Here is a 27745-nt window from a genome sequence, read left to right as displayed (position 1 = left end):
CCCAATCTCATCACTAGAGACGGAGGAACACTGGGATTTGTGGGTATTGTTTAAGAGGTTGTGACCGTTCTAGGTGACAAAACACCCAAAAGTTGATGGTGGGGTTTGTACGGGTGCGCTGAGCAGGAAAAGTGTCCGGAGTTGAGAGTGGGGTCAACCAGCTGTTGGCCACTGTAGGGAGAGTTAATTGAGTCCCATGCTTCACAGCCTTTGGTGCCTGAGCCTCTTAAAAGAGACACAGTCTAGGAGCCGGCTACCTCAAACTGTGCACGGTTGATTAGTTTTTCGCTCGTCAATTATTAAGCTGTCCCAGGCTGAGTCCCTTCGAGCTGTCCCAACGACTCCCAATCCCTGTTCCCCATACACAGCATCTTCGTCTGTGGTTTGCATTAGCAGAAATTGTGTTTGAAAATGTCATGTCAACATATGAGGGTTTGTTTACAGCAGCAACTGCCCCACGGAAAGGAACAGTCGAGGGGAAAAGAGAGGTCGATATCAGAGTAAAGCTGGGGAATTTGCTTCCTATTAGGAGTGTGAGTGAGTGTGTGTGTGTGTGTGTTTGTGAGGGAAGAGACCGCACTAGTGGGTGGTCCACAAGACCGTGGCTTCACAGAGGAATCTCCCTTAAGACTTGTTGGATTTATCACTGTCCGGACCACTGATTTCAAACCCGCACACATGACCACATGTGTATTTAGTTTTTATGGGATATGAGCTGAGAAGCCCCCATCATATCCTCTCATAAGAACCACTTTTTTCCACTCCATCGTCTCCTTTTTCTGCCCGGTCGCACTCTCCTGTGTTTTCTTTTTTCTCGCCCCCTCTATCTCTCTCTCCCACTCTCCTAGGCTTTCTCTCGGCAGGCCTCCTTTCAGACAGAGAGGGGTTTGTCAGGTGCCAAATCCCTTAGCTGAGAGATCAAAGGCAGACAAAGAGACTGGTGACTTACTGTTCTATTCTGGAAGGGCGAAAAAAATGGAATCCCTCATAGACCCGGACATTGCATTCTTCCCCCCTTTTCTCCCCCAGTAGCTCTTTCACTCATTCAATCCTCATCTCTGGCTTTAGTCTTTTTTTCCCCTTTTGTCAGCCTCCCCACCCCCCCCACACACACCGCCACACACCCCATCCACATCCCTGTTGTCTCTAAGCCGGAGCACGTTTGAAGGAAAAGGGGATGGAGGGAGAGGTCTGTGGGAGTTAATGAGTAGTTTTGTCCGTGTGGCGGGGATTCTGCCGGCTGAATTGGCCACACTGCGTGAGGGGAGGGGGAAAATAGTCGACGCAGCCATCTGCAAAAAAAAATAGGAGTGCACAAAAGCTAATGATACAATGATAGCTACCCACACGCAAGCCAACTTAAGCCAAACTAAATTTTCCTCTGAGTGGCAACAGCCTACACAGCAAAAGGCTTTGAACAGTCATGGATGCTCCCTACACTAAACCTAACTACCCACACACCCACCCACTGCAGCCCACCTTGAGTGACCTGCAAGCAAAGCCTGATAGGCAAGCTATTCTGCAGCCTACACAACAAAGTATCCGATACACTGGGGACTGAAATGCATGAGAGCTAACTTGGGCTACAATAGCCGTCCAAAAAACCCCAGGAATATAACACCCAGCACACGGCTCACAATAACTCGGCCTGCCCAGGCAGAACAATTGCCTCTTTTATAATCAAAAAAAGGAGAATTAAGTTCAAGCTTCACGATTCTGCCTCCTTTCAAGCCGGCGCTTTATCTTCTTTGGGTGATGAAAACCCGGTCACTCTTTTTAAGTCACAACAGACAGTGAGCGCTCTTCAGAAGAGCAGTCAGAGGCGTCCTCACAAAGCCGCTCTTTGAAAAAAACCAAGCGATCAGCTTTCAGGACCCGAGGGCTAAAGGAGAGTCTCTGCTTCTCCTCCACCTTGAGGAGCGGGCGATCTCCACTAAACCTCCCTTTCTGACATATCCCCCTGCCTTTGTGTCTCTCTGTCCCTCCCTGTGGATGCCAGTGTGTTCAGGTGAGACTCCTGTTGGAAAGGATTACTATTCCAAGAGTGCTTTGTTTACCCCCCGGTTGCAGTCAACATTCAAAGTCTTAGATATTGTCTATCCCAACCCAGACAGCCAGATAGACAATAGAAGACCCTCCACATCAACACACCTGAGGCACTTGCGTATTAGCATTGATAACTAGCCGCTGACCGTTAGCATCTGTCGGTGGAACAGCATGAGAGCGGAGAGCAGGTTAACTCATTAATACCGTCACTCGGGTTATTAATTACCTCCGGCCCTGACGGCGACACGCAGCCACACGGCCGGCGTTACCCGTCAGCCTGATGGATGAGGGACACACGGAAAGCGAAAGTGATCACCATGATTGATGACATTACACTCGTCACATATTTTGACCTTGACCCAGGGGGAAAAGGTCCCATACTAGTGGTGCCGACCTTTAAGATGCAAAACCAGAAAAAGTCGACATCTGGTTTGACATCCTCACAAGTGTTAATGAAGGCAAAGAACAAAAGCCAGTGAGTGCTAACGATGGTAATAACACACAAGCCAACCTTGCTGACAATCACAGCAGCTTTGCTAATGGTGGCCAGTGCCAAGGGGGGGGGGGGCATGAGTTGCCAGCAGCTTGTCTGTCAAATGCCGGATGATTTATAACTGTATTTTCAGCCGCACCGATCCATCACACGAGAGCCACCCACGACACTGGCCTAATTAAAATGTCTGTACCTGACACAGAGGAGCACCAGCCAGAGAAGCAGACGGGAAAAACACGTTGTAAAAAATGACTACAAAGAAAGCCATGTTATATTCAGTAACATTTCAAACTACTCCGAGTGAAACAACGTTCCTCTATGCTGATGACATGCCATTTCTATCCAAATTGAACGTCTTAAATGTGCAAATTTAAGACGTTTTCTAATACAGTTTGCTACAAGCATAACAAACTACATTCGGCTCCAAAGTGCACGATCTTGCCGCTGATAATATTTCTGTTTGGTTTGAATAACTGAACAAAATTAATATATTGTTCTGAAGACTTCCTGCGCGTCAAAGTCTCAGCGTTCTTGTTGACACGTAGGCCTCCACTTCCTCCCTAATTCCTCGAGCCTGGCCTTAAGAAAATTAGCACAATGGGTGTATCGCAGAAATCTAAAGTATTCCACCCAGCCACTTCAGAGCGGACAATACCACTGCTTTTATGAGGCCAAGATGTACATGTAGGAAGGGAACGTAAGGAAAGGAAAGAGAACTGAAGTGATGTACAGCAGCAAACAGATCCATCTTTGTTTGGTGAACCCCTGTTTAACTTGGCGTGGTTGGGTGGGGGTGGGGGCGACTCGGATTCCACTTTTGCACCCATGCCAGGTCTGCAAAAGGTGGCACCACCCCAAAAATCAGGGCATGGCGCCAAAGCACGAAAGGACCTTTTGTGACCTGAGATTTGCCCAGCAGATAGGGAACAGACTATAATTCAAAGCAAACAAGACGCAGATGCACACACAAACAGAGACTTCTGAACACACCTGCACACTGAGGGATGCACACAAAGCCTTTCAAAGGACCACGCACATGCACTTTGCAATACCACACATCCACCTTTGTTAAAGCACGGGGACATGAGCACAGCAGGGACGATGGGAGGTAAACAAACTCAGTCAAGGTATTGTCTTGATCAAATTTCCCCCAAGGTCTCCAGGGGCTGGAGTCTCAGGTTGGGGGTGTGTGTGTGTGTGTGTGTGTGTGTGTGTGTGTGTGTGTGTGTGTGTGTGTGTGTGTGACCAGGCAGTATATCTAGCATGCCTTCCTGACATTGTGTACAATGAAAAGAGCTGCATTTGAATTAAATTATGAAAAAAAAGAGGCGGGGGAGGGGGACTATGCTAATGTTGTTGTGCGAGGGGACGCTCACATCGGCGCTAAACAATCGGGAGGGCTAAAGTACTTCACCCGGAGCCAGTCGAGGAGAATGGGGCAGGAAAAGGTAGAGGAAAACACACACTAAGAATAGGTGAGGAGGAAGAGGAAGTGATAGGGAAGCAGTCTCAAAGGGGCCTCGTATCCAATTTGGAAGGGTAAACCACGTGTAGCACAAATACACAACAGATCCCTGAAATACCCCACGATGCAACACTTTATAGTTGGTTTTATGGTGATTTTGAGACTTATTGTGTCATAAAATGATGTCTTTGAGGGTTTTTTCAAGTAAACGCATCATGTTTTGATCTTATTTAAGAGACAGCTCAGTAAAATGAACCAAGAACTATTTAGCTGTACTTTCTGGTCCTCATATTCCCAATCCAAATGAGCAGATTCCTACAAATCAGGCTCAATATCATCCAGCTCTAAAAGCACCTGTAAATGTTTCCTTCCACAGGTGCATCACCTCAGGTTGCTACGATGCTATGATGTCATCACCACAAGAAGTCATATCAATAACACCTTCAAGTGGGAACACACCTTTACCACCGTATCACATTGCCTAGTCACCACATAAATGCTTCAACCAAATGCCAATCGCCTGCAGATGGGGATTTCTTTTTGTTGAAAACAACCCAAAATGAGAATCAAAAAGCCTTCTGGTCACCTGGAGATTTGTGGCGCTTTGTCAAGAAAAGCACGTTCACACACGGTACGTCAAATCAAAGTGTGCACACACGTGTCAACACTTATGTGTGCAAGAACACGCGGAATATTTAATTACCTCGTTGTATGCGGGGCAAGTTTAACAACAACCTCGCCAATTTCTGAGAAGGCGAAGCGAGGAGGGGTCGACTGACGGGTGAAAGAGGAAGGTATTTTTAGGTTGTTTGTTTAGGTAATCTACTTGTAGCTCCCAGACGACAGCCTGTCTGGGGCCTCAAAGCACCTTCTATTGTGCATGTGTGTGTGCACGAGGGTGTGTGTGTCCCTCAGAGAGCTTTGCACACCATCACTGCATTGTGTGTGTGTGTGTGTGTGAATCAGGCAGTTTTATATGTGTGTGCTCGGTCAGGGTACATAAAAGCGTTCCTGGGTCACTAGCTCTTCAACAGCTCATGTCAGCCCGATGACGCTCCGCTGGTCTCCACTCTGGCTGTCACTGCTCTAACCTTTTGACCTCTCCTGGTGTCACTCTGGCCTCACCCCTAGACCACTCTCCCTCTCCTGCCTCTCAAAACAGGATTGAGGTCACCGCTGTGGTGGAAGCAATACCCCCCACCCCCCCTCCGACTTGAAACTGTGTCGGCTTCTGTTCGCACGGTATGGCTTCGCATGATATGTGTGTGCATTCCAAAGTTAGTGGCATATATGTGTGTGCACAAACTTTGCAGTTGGCCTCCGTAACCCCGGGGCTAGTTGAACCTGGCCTTGCAGGGGGGTGCGGGAGGGCTGCATGGGGTGTAACAGGAGCCCGGGGTTAATGGCTGCTGCTTAGACAAGGCTACGCTGCTAATGTGTTAGCCTTTAGCTTTGATGTGCGGTCGGACGCGCAGGAAAACAAAAGGTAGCGAGCTTTGAAGTGTTGCGTTTCTGTTTTGTGTTTATTGCATTCTTTCACTCCAAATATGTCTACTGCTCTCTTCCTGAACCTTTCTGTTATCTCTCCCTATCTTTATGGTTTCCTTCACCACTTAGGGCTATACTCTGAGGCTTTGTAAGAGATTCCAGAGCTGGCAAATGACTTCCTTCATTCTCTTGTGCAGGGTCCCAGCATTAGATGAAGGTTAGATTTATCTCCCTGAGCTAGAGTAAAACATGGTGTGTTACGACACCTTTCACAGGGACTATTTCTTCAGTAGGGAACAGTTCACAGTCCAGTAAGAAGACCCTGCCTCACACTCAGGTAGAGATATTGACGGTCATATCACCCGCAGCTGCCGGAGGTCGCGACTCAACCACGCTGGGCTTGTTCAAAGTGCGATCACCGTCTGTACCCGTAACCCCCCCACTTCACCTCTCACATTCAGAGCCATTTATCAGGCCCAGTAGACAGGAGTCAATTCATCTTCCTCTCTCTGCTTTTTCTCCATACACACACTTCCTCTGTCACACACATCCACACTCCACTTACAGACCAACAAGCCTCCTTTTCATTTCAATCACTTCTTTCTCGGTGAATCGCCTATCCTATCTGTCTTTCCGGTATTTTCTTAACCTCGCATTCTTCCATGGTGTGTGCCTTCAAGGATTCGTGTATTTTTTTTCCCAACAGTATTTGACAGCTCACTGGGGATCAGGGCAGATCAAGGGTTTCTAATCCCAGAGACGTGTCTTAGCATGGACACACCTCCGCCTTTGGCTGGACATCTGCAGCTTCAGATCCCCGGTGCTGCGAGACCTCCACATCCCCAAATTACATTTCAGCTCTCCCACAGAGAGGTTACACCGCACAGGCGACCCCCCCCCCCACGGTGAGCCTGATTCACATGTAGTTGCATGCCGGTGTGCGAACACGTGTTTTCGCAGCGAGAGGTCTGCTACCTGATCTCAAAGATCTGGGCTGAAACCAAGCAGAGGTCCATGTATGAGGATTTGTAAATAGAATTGGTGAGCAGTTTTCTTGGAAATGTTTAAGGTTTCTTTTAAGAGAATAAACAGTTCCCTTTCAGGTCTGGATTTGAGGTTAGATCCTGAAGCTGGTTAGCTTGTTTTAGCATAAAGACTGAGAGCAAGGGGAAACAGCTGTCAAAAAGTGACAAATCTGCCTAGCAACAACAACATTTAGTTTAGTTAGTCTGGTAGATGTGACTATTTTTTGGTAGTGATTTACTAGAGTTGCATAATGCCATGGACACACACACATAGCGTTCTCCTAATGTTCCTCCTACACCTTGATAATTAATACAATAAGTTTAAGTTGTGTTCGTACGTTTAGCAGTGTGCATAGATCTAAATGCTACAATTCCAACAAGCCCCAGCTTCGACACCTCTTTAAGAGAAATCCAGTTGCAAGCACTGCACCAGTTCTGCAGGATTAACTCAAGATTGACCCAGAAAACAAGGTTTCTTGAAAGACAAAATGCAGCTTTACCTCACTGTTAGTGGTGCCAAAACAGAAATGTAAGCTCTGTGAATTCTTACCTAAAAGCATCTTGCAGTTGCCTTATGTCTTATTTTCTAATGCATTTGCTTGTATTTGGATTCATATGGAACTTCTGGCAACTCAAACCCTGGACTCCCAACTCATCCAACAGGCATGCATGTAATAATCTGCCGTTGGACACCCAATACAGCACCCCTCACTTCACACCTCTATTGCATTAACAGATGTTGTCGACTAAACTGTTTCCTTGCAACACCCTGCATGTTTTCCTCATTCTTACAAAGTGAAAATCACATATTCTAAGTGTGTGTTTTTTCCAGGGAGAGAACGAACCAGTGTGTCATTTCCTCCACGGTCGTGATTAGAGAAAAGGGGGGGATCTCAGCTCATTAAAATGGGCACTGCGTCCAGTCTCAGGGCACATCAGATTACACAGCGGCCCTTTTATTGCAAGGCTTTTTTGTCATAAACTTTACTGATTGCCACGGAGCAGCCTTTGATTTGCCCGCTGAACTCTGCGCCCCCCACCCCCACCCCGGAGAACAAGGAAGATGAAGAAAGACCACCTCCTTCAACAGGACGGATGAGGATGGAAGGAGGGAGCTTAAGATAGGAATCAGCAGGAGAGAGAAGGGGACATAAAACGTGTTCAAGGTGTTTCCAATCACCCTCCAATTGTCGGAGGGCTGGCCCCCCATCTGAGGAGCTTTGGCTCCGATCACGAGACGGGAACGCTAATCAGAGTAAATATAGGGTTGTTAAATTTGGCAAGAGATATAACCTTGTTATCACAAAGGTCTATCTCGCAAACCCAAGGAAGAACAGCCAATGCTCATGCTAGTGCTAATGGGGATCCTTATAAAGAACAATTGGATAATGGACACACACACACACACACACACACACACACACATACACACACATACACACACACACACACACACACACACACTTGCGATCAGTGACACATTGCTCCACATCAAAGGGATTTCAGAGCAACTATGTAGAAAAAGTACGGTTGCCAGACTGGAACTAAATGTCTTTCCACTTCACTTCCCCCCGTGTTTTTTGTCTCTTTTTTCTCCCCTCCCTGCCTCCTCATCTCCATCTCCATCTCCTGGGTTCTTCTTGGCGAGAGAGGGCCGTTCTCGCTCCACAAAGACGGTGGCAGAGGCCCCTCGTTTTCTCTTTCATAACCTCCCCCTTCTGAAAAACAGTACACCCATGCCCACTTGATCGCTGTCCACTTCTCCCTCATGTCCGTCTTTCTCCGCCTATACATCCGTCTGTCTCTCTTTACAAACTCGGCCTCTTTTCTCCGCTGAAGGAGGGGCTTTTTGGGGAGGAAAAAATGTAAAGTGTGCTAAAGGAGAAATAGAGTGTAAGAGGGAGAGTGTGCAGGAGAAAATGGAGGGAGAAGGAGGGAAACAGCCGGAGGAATGGATGAACGTCAGGGACGGATAGTGTGAGTGTGTGTGTGGGGTGGAGAGGACTGCAGGGTTGTGTTGGTAGAGAGCTGGGGTATTGATTCGGGGCCTTTTGACATGCTAATTTGCTTGCTGACTGCTTTAATCGCTCCCTCTTCCCATCGCAGGCTTCAAAGAGAGGATGCTTTTCAGAAAGATGAGAGGAGCAGAGAGGAGAGACATTTTATCATTCCTTTTAAAAGGAGCTTTTTCTGACACTTCCACAGCTATATGTCGCTGAAGCCCGCTGACAACGGCGCAAGTAGCACCATTACGGATCATGTAAGCTGTCCTTACCCCACATTAACTCATAACGGGATGCTAATTTCTGGGCTTATCTGCACAGGATAGAGTTCGGAAGGTGCCTTGTATCTCCAGGCGTGGTGACTTTGATTTCGATATAAAAACCCAGTGGATTATCTGAGGGATGCATTGTCACAAAGGCTGTTTCCCATCACTCATTGAAGTTGAAATGTTGACAATACATGTGTTTTTACATGACACGTAAGAGTCATGGATCGGTCTTGTAGAAAATATGACCTACTGTATGTCAGTCAACCCGCAACAATAGGTAAAAACAAAGTCATTTCACCAACTGAAATTATATTTTTGCATCAGTGAACAGTTGTGTTTTGCAGTATGAACAGCAAAACCAAATAAATCTGTGAAAGAAAAGTCTAATGGCATGATTTCTATTTCATTTCACCATTCAAATAAAATGCTAAATGTTTTAAATCACAGCAATTTTGCAAAAATATTCACAATTCTCAAACTATTTTTTGAACTCAAAATGAATCAAACCATCTGACACCGCTCACAATTTGGTAAACTGTAATATATCAAGAGTCCAATCGCGCAAAACAATTGAGGCTGAGATGACTCCACTTATTCCTAATGGACTTTGACTTCCTCCTGGCACTAAACCAGTGTACGCTGTTTAAAAACGACGCAAAATGAAGCTCATTGTTCCAGAACACTCTTAAAAAGGAGCTGTTTTTGTTTGGAAAAATGTGGTTTAAAGCTCAATGAAAGACAAACGACCTGAAGATGGATATTAGTGGCAGCGTGTGGGATCACGCTCCAGCACTTGTGGCTTCCTGAGGGGAAAGGGAGACGGGCGATGAGTGTGTAGAAAGGGAACAAACACCGAGCCGGACGGCAGCCCGAGCAGGAAAAACATTTCATCACCTCGGCTAATGACGGCTGAATTACTACCCCCTTTCCTCCCCGTGTCGAGAGGACTTTAGTCTAATCATTCGAGGGAGCTAAACAAGAACAGAATATACAAAAAACTGCTTTAAGCAATTACTTCAGCGGGGAGAGGAGGAGGGTGGCGGAGGATTTACTCATGAGACATTTTGTCCTCTTTCTCTATCTGTTGTTCTTCCCTCTGCTCTCCGTCGGTAATAGATTCCTCGTCTCTATTCAGCGGCACAGAGTGAGCCTCTCCGGTGGCAGGGAGAGTGATGAGTACATTCACCTCTATTCTGCTCTGCTCTCAGTGTGTGTGTGTGTGTGTGTGTGCATTTGCTATACATATTTATGAATGTGTATCTGAGTCCATTACTTCACATGTTCTTCTTTTGCATGCATTCACGACGTCCAGCGGGTGCAGACGTGCATATATTACACCTCTAATGTGCAATATATCAACAGTTTTTGGGCAATTCTGCTTTGCATGATCATTTGAACGTGCAAAACATTCATTTACAAGGTATCTCGATGATTAATATGTACTCTTACCTATTTAAAAGCCATGCATGAGGACTTTTCTGTCTTTGTGTGTGTGTTTTCCTCTATATTTATCATGCTAGCTCCTTTATTATTGCCTGCCTTTTATCTGCTATGTCACTTTTGCTGCAGGACTAATAAAGGAAGCCTGATTCTGATTTGTCACCTGAGATGTTTCCCCTGCATGCATCTGGGTTTTAATTATTCCGGTGTGTGTGTGTGTGTGTGTGTGTGTGTGTGTGTGTGTGTGTACGCTGACACACACTCGTTCCTGCATGTGTGTTTGTGGGAACAGTGATAGGTGAGGATGTTCTGTGAGCTGCCTCCCCTCTCTCACACCGAGGGTAATCTCATTATTCAGCCCACTTCCTGCCGCCGCCACCAGAGACAGGCTGACAGACACTAACCACCTCCACGGCCGGAGCAGAGAGAGGGGGAGAGGAAGGAAGGGTAACATGAAGTTGAGGGGGAGATAAAGGAATATTCGAGATGTATGACAAGTGAGAAAAGCGTATAAAGCAACGGAAAATGGACGAGAAAGTCGGCCAAAGATGCAAATGTTGTGTATTCACAAGAGTCGGAGGATGAGGAAGAGAAGAGGGGAGGGTTGAGGGGGGGAGGAAGAGCAAAGAGACTGTGTGTTTAAAGCCGCGGGGGACCGGCGGGCTAAATAGAATTACGTGGTGAATTTAGAATGATGCTCCCAAGCGCATATTTAACACTGTCAACAGAGGGAGGGAGGGAGGGAGGGAGAGCCATCGGTGACGGGAGAGAAAGTTCATCCGTAGAAAAACCTCTTAATCCAAATTGAATGAGAGTTTCCAGCTCAGCAGAGACAGGGGGGGTCTTAGGTGAGAAAACGCCACGATCAGACACTGACATCACAATAAGGCCCTTAAGTCGTTATCCACACACACACACACACACACACACACACACACACACACACACACACACACACACACACACACACACACACACACACACACACACACACACACACACACACACACACACACACACACACACACACACACACACACACACACAGAAGCAAAACTGCTGCCAGACCTTTATCTTTATCTCTCTTGAAGGTAATTATCATTTCCTCCATAATGACACACGTAGTTCTCACTAATCTCCCCCTCCCCTCCCACTACCTTGTCAACACCCCCCCCCCTACCCCCAACAGTAGGAACCCCCCTCACCAGATGAGGAGCGAAGGCCCTCCCTGACCCCCGCCATAGGTTAACAGGGAAAGGGATCCCAAATGCAAACAGACAGGGTCCCCTCTCCTTAGATCAGGGGCCCCCGTTGGCCCTTACTGCCCCTGGTTGCCCCCCTTGCATTGGCCCTGAATTTAACCCCCCCCCCCAACACCAAAGCTGTCAAAATCCTGACGTCTTAATCAATCCTGGGTCCAGGACGCTGTCAGACGCAGTGGTAAGATGGATGCAGGAGGGGGTGACCTCTGAACTCTGCCAGGGGTAGAGCACATATAACTCCTATGTGCCCCCCAGCAGCCCCCCCCCCCCCGCCTCCCGTCTTTACCTCTTCCTTCTTATCCCCCCACCAGAACAGCGCCAGCCTCGGCCGGCTCCGCTGCCGCCCCAAACAATGATGGAGTAGAGCCCATTCATCCTGGGGTGGGAACCAGGGGCCAAGGTGCCCCCGTAACCCTGCACGTATACACACACACACACACACACACACACACACACACATACACATGGACTTCTTTGCACCGGGATCCTTCAACTCTTGTCCTTCATACGATAGAGTTTACAGTATAAACAATCTCCCAAATCTGTGTTACACGTTCTAAGACGACTTTATTCTGACTCTTTTTTATTTATTTAGGGTCAATAGACTTAATTTTCACAAAATTAAACCTAATTTCAAGTTAAAAGAGGCAAACATGTTGGAGTATTTTACAAAAGTGACCCCAGAAGACTTCATATGCCATACATTTGAATAAAACCCAAACCTTTAAGTAAGAAATCATCATAATTATTTTCTCACCAAAGGTTTAGTGTACGAGCACTTTTCAACTCATGATCCAAATCAATAAACATTTGGAAATTAGTCTAACTTAACTCGAGGACAAAAAGAACATTCACCGTAAGCAATTTAAGACGTATAGTGTCAGGAAACTCTCCTACTAGTGTTTAAACTCCTAAATATGTAAAACACACACGCCGAGACACTCCCTTTGAAACCCTCCCTCGCTCCCTCCCTCCCCCCAGAAACCAGCTTTATCTAACTCCTTGGTCAACATGGTGATACAGCCCCTCTCCCGTAGAGCGGAGAATATTAACCAGCTCATCAGTGGCCGCCACCTTTAACCCTTCAGTCCCCTTCAGACCCAATGCTTATCATCCAGTTTCCAAATTGAAAGTGAAACGCTGAGCGGTGTAACTGAAGCTAGACGAATGAACGCAGGAGGATGTGTTGGCACGCTTAACTCAAACAAACTTCAAGCAGATGCAGTGATATGTGCACTAAATGGATGCATTACTGCCAGCTCAGAGACTGCATCAGCCATAAAACCATTAAGGTTTCCAGAATCCTTTTATTGCAATCTTTGGAGAGCAATTTATTTAAACGGGAGTTACAGAAAGGAGATAAGAAGTTTAATTTTGCAGGAGAAATGAGATCAGGGTTCTCGTTCGGAGTGGAAACAAAAGAGGGTATTATAGTCGATTGCATCATAGAAAGGGGTCCAATTGAGTCCCCACCCCCCAAGCAAGCAACAGCAACCCAGCCCTAAATCACCTGTTTGTCACGCAATTAGTCCTCCGAGATAAAGGCTCCCCTCATAAATTAAGAGAGCTGTAGTGCTCCCCTGCCCAGCCCCTGACCCCTCACTGCTGCAGTGGTGGGTGGCTGCTGGTGGGCTACACCAATAAACCAGGGTGGCAGAATTGGCCTTGGCTCGTCTGGCCAGCTGACAGACTGGCAAAATGCTGCATGTGTTCCACAAAAACAGCAGCTGGGTACAACTAGCTATCCACGCTACACACAAGACGATAATCCACTGTAAGCAATGATGCAAGTTCATCAAACATGCCATTCCTCATAAGAGCTTGAAGGAAAAGAGAAAGATCTGGGCAGCGTTTAAAGAGGCATTTCTAGGCAGTGTTTTGAACTCAGCAACATGCCGAGGCTCTATCATGCTCCTGATTTAAAAATATCTAAAAGGAGGCACTCGGCACTGACCTTTAAACGTCATCAAACAGCCCGGTGTAGGATCACGTCAAACTGAGACTGGAATAATCGTCCACGAAGGGACTATTTCAACCCCATCTCACAGCTGTGTGTTTCCACTCGTCTCATACCTGCCCTGAATGATAAACTCCTTCCCTCCTTCCTCTACATCTTTTTTTTTTCCAGCTGGATTGGGAATAAGAGAAAGAGCAAGATGGGCACAGCAAACCAGTTGGAGCTCTCCTCTCCCGGGATGCATCCCATTGCACAACACCTCCCAGTGGGCCCCGCTAATTACTCCTTTTTACAAACCCATCAGTGCTTCTATCACCCAACCAGACACTGGGAGGAAGACCTCGGAGAGCGAGGAGTAAAGAAGTATCCAACAGAGTGTGAGGTTGGTGAAGGACAAAGGGAACAAAACACCAAGGATAAAGACAAAGAGCGAAGGATGGTGAGGGGACAGGAAGGGTCTGAAAGGAGAAATTATCTATAAATAGAGAATTGAAAAAGCACAAAACAGACGTCCGTTCTCTACCTTGGCATTCTGCGTTGCGCTCTTCATATCCGGGGTTACACAGGCAATTCCCAATGGGCACCAGCCACTCTCCGTCGGCCCCGCAGTACATCTTAGGAACCTCCTTTTCCTCGGAATTATCCACGCAAGATCCTCGAATTTCCACGAGCGACGAGGTATCGGCTCCGGTGATGGTGTCGGGAAACTGGGCCAAGTTACGCACGGCCAGCGGACACTTCTTGTAGAAGACCCTGACGGACACCAGAGCGATGCACGCTCCGACGTCCTGGAAGGCCAAATAGAAACCCTTCCGGGACAAGGCGCCCACGTCCCGGACTTCCGTGTTCAGCTTCATGATGCGGTCGCCGATGTCCACCTGAGTGAAGCTCTCGTCGGCGGCGATGGTGTCGATCTTTCCAAACTGGTTCTCACGGATATAGCGCTCCTTGTCGTTGTTGGACTCGTAGTAGTACAGGTTGAAGGTTTCCTTGCAGGTTCCCATGACCCCCGGGAGGCTGTTACAGTCCCGCAGGGTGAACTTGATCTCGATGTAGACGCGCTGGGCACCGCCCCGGGGGATCCAGTCCGTGCGGAGCCAGTTGTTCTGGTTTGGCTCCATGACATTGCACACCTGGTACGTCCGGATGGGAATGTTCTTTTCATCCATGATGCTCACTTCCTCCCACTGGGGGGAAAAGGACAATACAAAAATGTTACAACGATATTCTTGAACCTCAGTCTGTAGATTTCGTTGAATGCAAACTCCCCGAACACTCGTGTAATACTTTGAAAGTGTCACTGTTAAAGGGTAAAAGCCTCAGAGAAATATTCGAACTAAACGCTCTCCTAATTAAAACTGTGACTGTGTAAATATCAAACACATTTTGGAGGAATACTTTGCAAAAGAGCGTTCAAGAAAGATTAGTCGATATGTGAAAGTCTCAGCAGAGCAATTAATCGATGGCTGAACTTAATGCATATTTCATGAATGGCACCTTGATAGGTCCTAATATAGAATCATACAGATATTAATATTCATGGCTTCCCCTCAACGGCGAGAAAAGGAAATGTATAATTAGTTATATGCATCTGTGACGCCTACACTTTGGGAGTAGTGTACGCAATCATCCTTACAGACACAAATAGAGACCTGAGAAAAGGAAAGTGGGATTAGAAAAGTCTGGACTCGATGCTAATGGTCTAATGTGAGCCTGCTTTACATCAGCATGCATGATGGAGACCGGGAGACGTGCTGGTGTTAGCATGAAACCGTAGCAGAGGGAGGGACACGCTGACGTGGGATGCATGGATTACGTTATCCAAGCTTCATTGTTTTGCCAGGAGGGAATGTTTATTTTACTCATGATAAAAGTTCTCCTCTCCACAGATCACCATTGAGCATGTCTTGAGCGGCTCAAAGCTGCACCGTGTGTTTTAAATAGAAGTCTTTCTCTGAGCCGGGCTGTAAACAAGAGCAGACAGGCCTTTGGCTCCCACAGCTTCAACCGTTTAGAGACGTGTATGAAAGAAGAGTCATAATGGCACAGCAGAAGATATGGGAAGCCAGATTTGATTTGACGCCTTATCGTAAACAATCTGGATTAAACCCTTATTTCCCCAGAGGAGGGGTTTGGATAATGCTAAACATAGCATGTGGCTGTTAGATTTGAGCAACCGTCCATCATTCCCCGCCGTACTCTCTTCTTTTGGCCTCCAAATCAAGCGCTGCTGAGATAAGGGCTGTACCTTTCCCCCCGATAGCGAGGGGAAGAAGGAGAATAAGGCCAATTGGTGATAATGAGAGGCTGAATGCAGGCTTGACTGGGATGCCAGGACCCTGTCAATCACTTGTTTGTGATAAAATGGCCGCGGGGAGAGGAGGGTGGTGGGGGGGGGGGCCAGAACGCATCATCGGCCAAGTTCACAGAGCCTGCAACAGCTGCACGAGGTGGGGGATCTGTTCCCTCTGGGTGCAGATTCATTAGTCGACATGATTGCCTCTAATTTGTATTTATTCAGTAAAAAATTAAAAGGCTGCTTGTGTTTATCATCCTTTAAACGGAAGGTATGGCATGTGTGTCACCTCTCCTGAACCGCCTAACGCCCGTGGCACATCCTCACACTGTGGGGCCCCTTACTCTTTCTCTTATCAGAGCCACTGTAGAGATCCCAATTAGCCAGCGGGATCACACATTCGCTCCGACCCTGTCTCCCCGTTGCTTTACAGCGAGATCCAGTCGTCCTGCGGCAAGAGCTAAACCCCTCTGCACTTTCCCCCCTTTATTCATCCATTCCAGAGGACCCTCTCTCAGCTGCCAAGCCCCTCTCTCTTCCACTCAATGGTGGAAAGGGATATAAAGTTTCTCCACAAAGACCGATTCAATCCACCGTCTATTCAGGGAAACCTGACGCCCGCTGCAGTATCGGCCCCTGCATCTGACCATCGCAGAGTGGTTACAGAGGAGGGGAGCGAGGAGAAAGGGGAGCTGGGGCTGAGGGAGGGGGTGCCTATAGACCGGTGGTTCTCAAAGTGGGTTTCAGGGACCTCAAGGGGCCACAGACGTTGTTTTGAGGGTCTCTGTATCCTACAACACATTCTAATTCACCATATTTTAGGGTTCATCTCGCCCAACAGCTGCACAATAAATCATCAACAACGATATTCCCATAAAGGACTACATCTTATCAAAGAGTGCTGTGTGTGTGTGTGTGTGTGTGTGTGTGTGTGTGTGTGTGTGTGTGTGTGTGTGTGTGTGTGTGTGTGTGTGTGTGTGTGTGTGTGTGTGTGTGTGTGGCGCTCCACTCCACATCTCTTGCCCATAATGGATATTATCTCTCCATTTTTTTTTTTGCTCAATAGGGGGACCATGCGTCCTAACAAGGGGGACACTTCTTTTCCACGACTTACCCCTCCTTCTGTCGGATTGGCGACCCATCCCAGCTCCCCCTGCACGGATCTGGAGTCCAGTAACGTGACTGGAAAACAAGAATGGGAGAAGTGAGCATGCATACAACATCATGTACATTATGACAGTTAAAATTGGGTTTCTGTTCTCAAATAAAACGGCATTATGAATTTAAAACACTGCGTTGATGTGTGAATTCATCCCTAATGTGATTAAGTAGAGAAACGTCCTCATGATGGATGTACACAAAGAGAATAAAGACTGCAGGCCAGCGAGTCTTGTTCTGCGTAATTCCCTGCTGTGCCAAACGCATGTCTGTTTTGATCGATTTTCGTTGGCATAAAGATTTTCCACGAAACACAAATGTCTTTCTCCAGTGTTCTACATATTTTTTAGAGAAATGATCATTCATTTTGCTGTGATCGGAATCAATCAGGGAGCCGTGTGCACAAACTTGGGACGGTGAAGAACAAAATGTAAAATGCTTTCGACAGACAAACGTAAAAAATATCTCGGGAAAAAATAAAACCAGAAGTCTGTGAGGAATAAATTAAAACATTAAATGCATTAAAAATTCAGACTGTTTTTTTTAGGGGGTTTGAATCCGGTGTGAGTAAATCAGCTGCTCGGTATAAATTAATAAACAAGCCCGTTATGTAAGTCCACCATATGAATTATTAGGTACAATACAGACTGTTCCTTTTTAAATTTAAAGCATTTGTTTGAACTTCCCTGAGTCCGGGCTGCAGCGTGTTGTACTTGTTGTGTCAAACAGCTCAGATAGAGAAACGACACACAGACTCCATGTGATGGTTTAGGACAAAGTACTTTGTATGTTTGTGTTTGCACTGTAAAGTCGTACAATTATACCTTGTATTGGGCCTAACATTTTGGAAACTGGACACCCTGCACTCCGGGACCCCGAGCAGGCAACTGGAGTCCCAAAATCTCTCCGTTGAAACACCGTGCACTTTAACGTTTGGTCGCCTCAGAGCAAAAATGTATTCCCCATGTACCTTTTTTTTAAAATCCGGCCTGCATCCAATACACCACATTATTCTCTTCTTCCATTCTACAGTCAGTCATTCCCATAATCACCTCTCAGTGAAACCGTCAGTGACAGCGGGAGCCATCAGTGAGAGATAATCTGAATTTGATAAATAAAGATCTGCCTGGTCAGTCCTGCGTGTGCCCGACGGACTCCTACATTTACTTCTGGAACACGTATGTTTTTAATAGAAGCTGCACTTATTGAACTTATTTTTCCTGCATAAAGCAGCTTGACCTTCTCTCCAAACAGAAACATCGGCACGTATCGAGGCTTTCTGCCCCCAGGCTCTCTCGGCTGCTCCAAAGCCCGAGCCCGACACCAAACCAGCCGCTGCGCATTTGGGAAAGCCACTTCTCATTCCGTTCACACAAAGCTCACAAAAAGTCGCTGCGTAAAGGTGACCGTCGGTGTGTTCCAACATTAAACTAACTGAGAGTGAGTCTCCGCAGCACACGGGGCCACGGAGCCGGGGGGGATGAAGTCAGAAGTGCGCCGCAGCTTTTAATATCTTCCTCCCAACAACCTTACCTTCATTCGGAGGGTATATCCGTGCTGGCGAAACAAATGTAGAAATCCCAAAAACAAGAAAGGTGGCGGTGAACAAAATCCCTGCCATGAGTGCCATTTGTGTCGTCGTTTTTCTCTCTCCTCTTTTTCTTTTCGTTGCTCTTCTTCTCCTAGGTCCTGCTCACTCTCTCACTCCCTCTCTCTCTCTCTCTCTCCCCTCTCTCTCTCTCTCTCCCAGTGGAATAATGGGTTTGGAGCGGACAGGGTGAGAGAGACGCAGCTCCACAGCCAGCCAGGAGGCGGGTCTACTGGTGCGCTCTGACGCGGAGCCCGTCAATCCATATAGGAAGCGTATAGTGGACTGGGGGTTAGCGGGGAGAATAATCATTAACCCCCCCTCCTCTTGCACCCCCGAAACAAGTCACTCTCTCATTTACCGGTAGCGAGAGGTGGCATGAGCACTGGGGATGTTAAACTCTGACTCAGATTGACTTTATCAGAACACATGGTGCATTTCTAGTGGTGAAAACGGTGCTTCACTTCCAAAACACTCCTGTAATTCCGCTTCCTTGACACACAGAATGCTCCATATCTGTACATGCGTATATCCACATGCAATGCGCCAGTGTGTGTGCTCTGCTCTCCCCACACTGTGCAAGTAGTCTGTCTCCAGTGAAGCGCAGCGCTGCTCAAGGTGAGCCGCGCCGGTCCAAGGTCGCCACCTAGCGGAGATCCCGACTCCTGTTCTGCCTCCACAATTGGATTAAAGAACAAGCATGAGCATGACCTCCCCAACGAGACATGCCATTGCACTTTGGGGAAATTGACAATGCCTTGTTTTGTGATCTGTGGAGAGCATGTATTGGATTATGGTCACCGGCTATTGTTCTAATATTATCAAGGCTTTATGGGTATTTATGATGAAATCCATCAGGATAGGGTAGGGGAAGTCTTGAGCTGCAAAAGGTGAATGGTGGGCAGGAATGGATGCAGCTTTTTTCTCCCAAACAAAGCCTGCATTGTTCGGGGTTTGAGAAAAGCCAGCTGTGTCCAGGTTTGGGGTTCTGCCCACGGTGCTCTCACTCTTTTATGTCCTCCTACACGGGTCTTCTATTGCTCCCAGGAGAGGTGCCCGTTGCACAGGCAGGCAACCTTTCAATGATCTGCAGGGGAGATAGTCACCGTGTGGGCAGGTTGGGGCCTTCTTCATCACCACACTCTGCCAGCCGCCGACTGCAGATATCTTCCCACCGCCACAACAAGCGCCTTTATGATGCTGTGTCTTCTTTAGAGGCGCCACTTCCTGCAAAACATGAGTCAAAGTTTCAGTTTCTTCAGTGTGTTGGGCTGCTGAATCTCAATACTGTTAGCTTCTCACTTAAAATGTGAATAAAGCTAGCATGCGTTTTGAATTTAGGAGCTTTATCTGTCTTCACAGGCCTGTTTGTGACTCAGGAAGTCAGAACTCTTCCTCTCTCTCAGCAGGTGTCTGAACGCCGGTGTTCTTCTCATCTCATCACAGATACACGTGTCTCTGTATGAATATGAAATATTGTCTGTAGCCTCTAGCATCAACATTTGGCAGATAGCAATCCTTCTCGTTCCCATGCCTCGTTGTTGATGTCACACCGACCTCGGGCTTCCAAGACTTGGCTACGACTTTATTTATTTCAGCCCCGGCAAGGAGACATTTTCTCATTGCGAATAGACCTGCCATTGTCTCAAATGCTTTTGCAGACATAGTGTGGCTTTGTTTCCCCCCATAGGTGCCACTCTAAGGAAGTATTTTTTGTCTGAGGGGGCAGCTGGATCTTGGATTGCTCAAAGAAATGATTTCAGGTCAAGAAAAACTGTGGCTGATTTGGGATTTAATGTGTGGGTTTATGAGAGTTTCCTGGGACACTGTGCCTTTGTGGTTTCTCATGCGGAAGCGTCTCCACCGTCGTAACGAAGCACACAAAGCACCTGGTGCTCTCCTAACATTGGCCAATTCCGCCTCGAACATTGATTGTTCACTACTCCATCCCCAGATGAAGGGATGGAGGGCACTCTCCCTCTATTTTTCCTCCCCTGACGACAAGCCTGGCAACCTCAGAAAGCCAGAGGGGGCACCTGGGGGCTTTTGATCTTTTTCAACCAAAAGGCCGACAATGGCGGACTGTGATGGCGGTCGGGAAGGGGCGCGAGTGGGCGGACTGTGTCCTCCTATATTTGTGTCGCAGGTTTTTTTTTTGATTGATTACACTCCCATCGTTCCCTTTATCTTCCTGTCAAACTATTGGCGCTTTATTTTTCTCCCCCCCCCTCCCTCCCTGTTCCCCTTTACTCTACCAGCCCACTCCGCTTTCTCCAGATGGCATCTGCTGCCCACACATCTGCATTGTGTGCCAATCATGCACACACCGACTCTAAATCCTTTGCTTGAGCAGATACACACACACACACACACACACACACACAGATAAACTCACATGTGGCGCTGTAGAACAGTTTGCTGATGTTTTGGACTCCTATTAAAAATGATTCAGTCATTTCTCACATGCTGGATGTTCTTGTCTGCGTTAGGGTAGGCTAACTTTCCTGCTTTTGATCACCTGGTTTTTGCATCTTAGCAAATATTTCACCACATTTACAACACAATGCATACCTTGAGGACTGATATAGTGGAATGAAAGTGACAGGCTTTCCTTCTCAGCAACCTTACAAGCATCTGCTGCAGTTATTAGACCACTGTGAACAGGCTGCGTACAACCAAACAGAATATTGTAGCTCCAACGTAGCCCAGTAAAGTGACTGTAAATAATGAGACTTGTATTGCACAGCTGGATCTTTGTTTTACCTGCACTCTTTAACACGTTAACTTTGCACGTTAAAAAGGGAACATTTCTCTTTGGTAAAGCGATAGAGTTAACCCTAACCCCATTCTCCCAATCATTTAGCACCCAGGAGACAAGAAGCCCTTTCTACAGACAGAATAACATGCATCATTAGTGCTCTTGATGTCACTGAAATCAAGCTGCTGTTGTTAAGAGAACTCTGAAAGTACATTTGTGTCAAACAGGGTATTGGATAGAAAGTGAGACTGACTTTCTAGGGTTGATTCATGTGTACAGTTGTGATTATTTGTGAGAAATAAAATCAAAAGCTGCATGAGAAACAGGAATAGAAAGAGGAGGGACTCAGAGACGTCTTACCTAACGTTTTGCTTCAACACTAAGATGTCTTTTTGATCCTGTATCTGGGTGGCCGTGGCTCAGGGTGAAATGGTCGTCTTCTAATCAGCGGGCGAGTGGTTCAATCTCCAGACCCTGCAGTCGACATGTCAGAGTATCCCTGAGAAACATCCTGAAGTTTTTTTATAATCTGCTTCGGATGAAATCGTCTCTAAATGAAATGTAATGATATCTCTGCAGTGGGAGTGCTGGTGTCGAGCCACACCGTATGACCCCCTCACAGAAGAGGTTTTCCAACTGTGATACATTCACTGGAGGCTATGGGAACCAATCAGTGACCAGACTTTTGATTTGTGTTTACTATCGCCAGTGGAGTAAGGTAACTAAGTAGTACAATGCACGCAACACACAACACTGGAAAAGTTAAGATACAGAAGTGATGAATCAAATATCAGGACGAATGATCAACCAGTGTTTCTCTTCAGGAAGGTCAATACACATTTAACGTCCACAAAGCAAAAACCTTCGACCCCCCTGTCCCCCCTCTCATGTTCTCCCCCCTCCCTGACTACAGTTTGGGCCATTGTTTCACCCTAAAGCCACTAAAGCCACCTCCTGCTGACCCGTGACCCCTCCAGGCTACGGGCCCTGCCCACCGCCTTCGGACACCCAGCTCCACGTGGTGATCCGCGGACAGGAAGACGGTCCCTGGAGGTCAGAGCGAGTGGGAGTGTGAGGAGCAGGAATGGGAGAGGAGATGAAAGGAGCAGCAGGAGGGCCGGGAAGTCAGAGAGGAGAATAAAATCCACCGAGCTGGAAATATTGCTCACAGAAACACACGGACGGTCCTACGACACGATGGGACTTGTGTTCCTTTTCTCGATGATCTTCAAAATCTCCCGAGGACATTTCGCAGTCACATAAATCCTCCATTAATCCTGCACGCTCATCTAAAGTCCATAAATGACGGCGTTAATTGCTCATGATCCATTTCAATCGTATATATCTGTCACCAGAGGAACCGTATCACCTCTAAAATCCTGCTTTAATTACACGGTTCTCTGTCTCCTCGTCAATACACCGTACATCTGTTCGTCCCTTCATGCTTTCTCTAATATTTCCCACTTAAAACACTCGTTATGTTGCCCACTTTTCCCTCCTTATCTCCAACCTCAGGCTATGTTTATTAAACATGAATTCAGACTCGCATGATGCTTGTGTTTATCTACTAAACTGCTGCACTTTCCATGTTCTGTATTTATATTTAATGTTATGTATTTGTTGTCACCCATAGCACTTTACAGCCCCGTTCAGTCCATGATTTACACGCCATTAGTGCCATGAAGAGGTTCATTTTAAAGGAAAATACAACTGAATAGGATAAAAATATCATCATGAGACATCCCCAGTAAATGAATTACATCACAAGAGTTATGTGTATAGTAATGTTTACTTTTGGGGAAATTAGATCTCAGATTTATTGCCCAAAGCTTTAAAAATACAAAAATGTGCTTTGGTTTAAACTCAGTACGAGGAATTAACTTGTAAAAACTATAAGAAAAAGTAAAATGTTCATAAGAAATATAAACATTAGGGCTGTCAATCGATTAAAAATAATTAACTAATTAATCGATTAATATATCCATAAAGTAATTGCATTTTTCTATTTAAGACTGAAGCTTATAATGAATATTTATTTATGCAGAATCATCAAATTAATGTAGAATAAACACAGAGAAAGTATATTTAAATTCAAAGACCATTTTAATGGCTTAAAGTGCACACATGCAAATACAAAAAATAAGTCCAAAAAAATAAGAACGTTGAACATTTTTCACTCCAAAAAGATAATTTACTTAGTCCTTGTGCTCCCTCTCTCTTTGACCACCATTGTATGTCCATTTTTGGCTCTGCTTTGTAGCGATCCAGACAATGCTCTATGGACTCCTCCTCGTCATCTGTATCTGAATCAGAAGAACACAGCAAGATGGACATCCTCCTCCTCTTCTTTGGTGACGGCTCCTCGGTTGTCTCAGCAGCTGGTTGTTGGGCTGGTGTCTCTCTCATCATCAGGTCACGTACTGAAGCCCACACCTCACTCCTTTCATCTTTTGGAAGGCACTTAAGGTCTTTAAACCTAGGGTCAAGGGCAGTAGTGACCTTCAGCCATTTGAGGTTGGTGCTATCCTTCCGTTGAGCTAGGTCTGTGGTAAAGACCTTCTTGAACCTCAGAACATAAACTGGATCCTCGTCTGAGGGCTCCATAACTCTGAACAAGTGGCGTAAGGCTGTCAAGACCACTGAACAGGAGACATACTGCTCTCCCCCCAGCAGTTCAGTCACATATCTGCAATGGAAAGCACAAGGTGTTAAACATTTGAGTAAATCTTTATTAACAACACAGAGAACCAACACACACACAGGTGAAAGAGAGGGATAGACAGAGAACAACATCATACACAGGAGATGGAGAGAGAGAGAACAGCACACACACAGGTGAAAGAGAGGGAGAGACAGAGAACAACAACATACACAGGAGATGGAGAGAGAGAGAACAGTACACACACAGGTGAAAGAGAGAGGGAGAGAGAAAACAACATACACATAGGAGATGGAGAGAGAGAGAACAGCACACACACAGGTGAAAGCGAGAGGGAGAGAGAAAACAACATACACATAGGAGATGGAGAGAGAGAGAGAAAACGGGTCACATATACTGTACACAGGAGATAGGGAGAAAGAAAGAGAGGGAGGAGAAACCAGAAATAAATAACATACCTGCAAGGTTCCAGTAGTTCCTCCAGCTTTTGCAGTTTGGCAAGCTCCTGGTCAGTCAACATGGCAACCTTGCTCTTGTGCTGCGCCAGGGTAGTGGTCAGTGGAGATGTGTTTCTCTGCATCCTCTTTACCATCTCCAGCGTAGAATTCCATCTTGTTGCAACGTCCTGAGCAAGTGATTCTTGCTTAAGTCCGTGTGCAACCTGCTGTTCGTTTAACTCCTGCGCGTTAGATGGACTATGCTTAAAGTGCCCGACAATCTTGCGACATTTGGCCAGAACACTTTCAAATCCACTGTCTTTAAGTGAGACTGTGACCGTTCTTTGCAGAGAGTGGGCCATGCAAGGCAGGTGTTCCAATGGAAGTAGCCTCGCGGCAGCTACCATGTTACGAGCGCTCATTGCAGAGTGTGGTCAACCTTTCCTTGATTTCCCATTCGTTTGCAACATCCAGAAAATGGTTAGCACATGCCTCGGCATAATGTCGCTCCTCGGTTTTACTCACAGTAAGTGCAAACGACTGCAGAGTCCAGTCTTGATCAATGAAATGCGCCGTGACGCCCAAATAATGATCGTTGTTGACAGACGTCCAGTGGTCCGCTGAGCCCTCTGATCCTCATACAACGTGTGTGTTATTGACACGATGGTTCCTCTCGAGGGTAAATTATAAGAGGTATCTCCCGATGCAACACGAATTACTTCTCTCAGTCCATCATCCTCTACTGTGCTAACTGGGCGGCAGTTTTTAACTATCCAAGTAACCAAGGAATTGGTTTTCAGTTACAGGTTTCGTTATTCGCCCACGAGTGCCACACTCCTGTAGTGTAGACTGGCGCGGTCCCGTGGAGGTCATTTCAGTAGGGTGCTTTGCTTTGAAGTGATACGCTAAAGACGTGTTACTTCTGTGGTAACTCAATTCGTCTTTGCAAACTGTGCAAATTGCTTTTGCTTTGTCCAACGAGCCGTCGGGCAACTTTGTAAAATGAAACGTTCCCCCTAACAGTCCCTCCTTAGACATCTTTCCGCCAAAGACTCTGCTCTAGTTAGGATAAATGTTTGCCGGTTTGCCCGCGCACGTGACCAAAGGTTATGGGTCAGCCGCCACCGGAAGTAAACAAAACCGCGTTAATGGCGTTAAAAAAAATGAATGCATTAAATGTTTAAAATTAATCGCCAAAATTAACGCGTTAACTTTGACAGCACTAATAAATATAGATATAAAATAAGTAAGAACAATAAGAATATGACAAAAATAACCCCCAAAAATAAAAGTATTGCAGAACTTAAAGTGCATTTCAACGTGTTGGGCGTCTCTGAATACTTAAACACTTTACAACATCACATTTCATACGAGCACACAAACAGATATACATAACTGAAATAGAGCAAACAGAAACAGAAGATGCAATTAAATAAATTAGAAAAAAAACACAAAACCTTGAGAACAAAAAGCAGTAGGCCTAGGATTTGACAAAGTTATGATGTAATGGGAAGCTGTTTAAAAAGCGCTCCACCATCAGTCCACCGTGCACGCTCCATCCCCACGTTGCTGGATGTCATCTGACCTATCGGTGCCCCTGCCCCCACAATGCGACAGTGTGTCAGTCGATAAGACCCTGGAGGTGACGCCCAGCAGGTGAGAGCGCTCTCTCTGTCTCTCTCTGGTTGTGGAAAAGCCACCGAGCTGCAAGAAACCCTTTGTGTCGTTGCAGAATTACCCGTGGCTTTTTTCAGAGTTCATTGTTGTTCGCCAGCCTTCATTTTCCAGGTCTGGTTATTTTGGAAAGGCCACATGGTTTGAGACATAACAGCAGGAGGTGTGTGTTCACACTGAGAGTTCCTCTAGTAGCACACTCACTTTTTGAAATGGCAGATTTTGTCCCTCTTACTGTTTCATTACATGTTATAAACAGATGCCAGCGGTGGTTCTAGACTCATTTGACTTGGGGAAGCCGTACTGGGACCAGTCATTTATGAGATATGCACATTAAAGGAAGACAGGATTCAAGATTTGAACACTTTTAGTTCAATATTAACTCGTAAAAATGTACAAAGAAGTAAAACAATTATTGCTTTTTGTTCTTGTTACATCATTTTAGTCAATTACTAAGTTACTTTGGCTCAAGTTACAACTCAGTATATGCTATCGGTGACCCCCACCCCCCAGTAAGTACATTATTTATGCAGCTGAAATGTGTTTTATTAATATTTACTTTATGTGTTTTATTAACATAATGTGTGTCAGTGACTTAGACACAATTTATTAAAATACTTTATTGAAAAAATGAAATTCCTGCTAACTTTTAGTCTTTGCTGCAGCACCATCACATATAGTGTTATTATAGATGCTTCTTTTGTAGGCGGGGGGGGGGGGGGGGGGCACAAGCTCAGTGTTACAGGTGCACTGGCCTCTGTTGGACCCCTCTAGAACCACCCATGGTAGAAGCTTTTATCCAAAGTGACCTACAGACACTTTAAAACCAGTCATGCCAATGGGAGGACTTATTAGGGGTTAAATATCTTGACTGCTGGGAACCAGTTCCTCTGATTGGTAAAGAAATGCATTTCCACCCTGAGCTGTGGAATGACTTGTTGAAAAGGAGCTTTATTTGCACAGTAGGAATACTTAAAGGGCAAAGTATACATAAGATAAATACATTGTCAATAAAACAAAACCCTAACCCCAACTGATCAGTGACGTTAAACATTTCTTGACTGAGTTTCTTATTATTTTCACAGTCTTGCTTCTATTTGACCCCAAACTGATTCTTTCATTGCCTCCACGACTCCAAGACATATCGAGGTTACGTCTCTCTAAAACAGAAATGTGTGTTATTTGGAGATGTCCCAGGCTGTGACTGAGGTGCATGATTTACACGCTGCTGTGTGTTGCTTTATGAGGCGTAAGGGTATCAAAGTTGTATCTTAAGTAACAAATGGCTCTTTGTAACCACATGAGAACCCTCTCATCCCACTGTTTCGCTGCGGAAGCATCACTTTCGGTTGTTAGAGGGCTGGGTAACGACCCAGCAAACTCTCATCTGGCTGCCAGATTAAGCCGCCGCCGTCAGATGCATTTAGATGTCGGCGGCGGCGGCGCAGTCACTCAGCGCTCAAAGCATCAACACAAGCCACAAATCAGCCCGGAGTCTAGGCGGCTTTAGAATTTTTATGTAAAAGATTACATGCAGACGACATTTGGCAACCGTGAAAGGGAATAAGCGCTGCAGGGGAGATGATTTAAGGTGTCTCAGAGTAAGTTTATGGCACTTCCGAGTGCCTCCTAATCATCGTGCTTACAGGAAGACGAGGAGGTGGTGCAGGGAGGATAAGCGCATGTATGTGGAGGATATGCAGGGGCCAGATTTGGTGTGCCAGTGA

At 46.2% G+C, this 27745-nt stretch overlaps 1 protein-coding gene across 5 annotated transcripts in view; it reads right to left on the bottom strand.

Annotated features, from left to right (window-relative positions):
• The window catches only part of epha4l (eph receptor A4, like), a 59528-nt gene extending 40852 nt beyond the window's left edge, over positions 1-18676 (bottom strand). For all 5 annotated transcript variants that reach the window (XM_063906851.1, XM_063906855.1, XM_063906852.1 and 2 more), the window contains exons 1-3: positions 18436-18676; positions 16859-16926; positions 13972-14635 (exon numbers count right to left, since the gene is read on the bottom strand). In XM_063906851.1, the coding sequence (XP_063762921.1) occupies positions 13972-14635; positions 16859-16926; positions 18436-18532 (829 nt within the window). In that variant the 5' untranslated portion in view covers positions 18533-18676. The remainder of the gene's footprint in view (positions 1-13971; positions 14636-16858; positions 16927-18435) is intronic.
• Positions 18677-27745: the final 9069 nt, after the last annotated feature.

The sequence above is a fragment of the Eleginops maclovinus genome, chromosome 18 (assembly GCF_036324505.1).
Source record: "Eleginops maclovinus isolate JMC-PN-2008 ecotype Puerto Natales chromosome 18, JC_Emac_rtc_rv5, whole genome shotgun sequence".
In the NCBI taxonomy this organism is placed as follows: Eukaryota; Metazoa; Chordata; class Actinopteri; order Perciformes; family Eleginopidae; genus Eleginops; species Eleginops maclovinus.
Note: the sequence above shows the minus strand (reverse complement) of the source record. Positions and strands in the feature narration are given on the sequence as shown.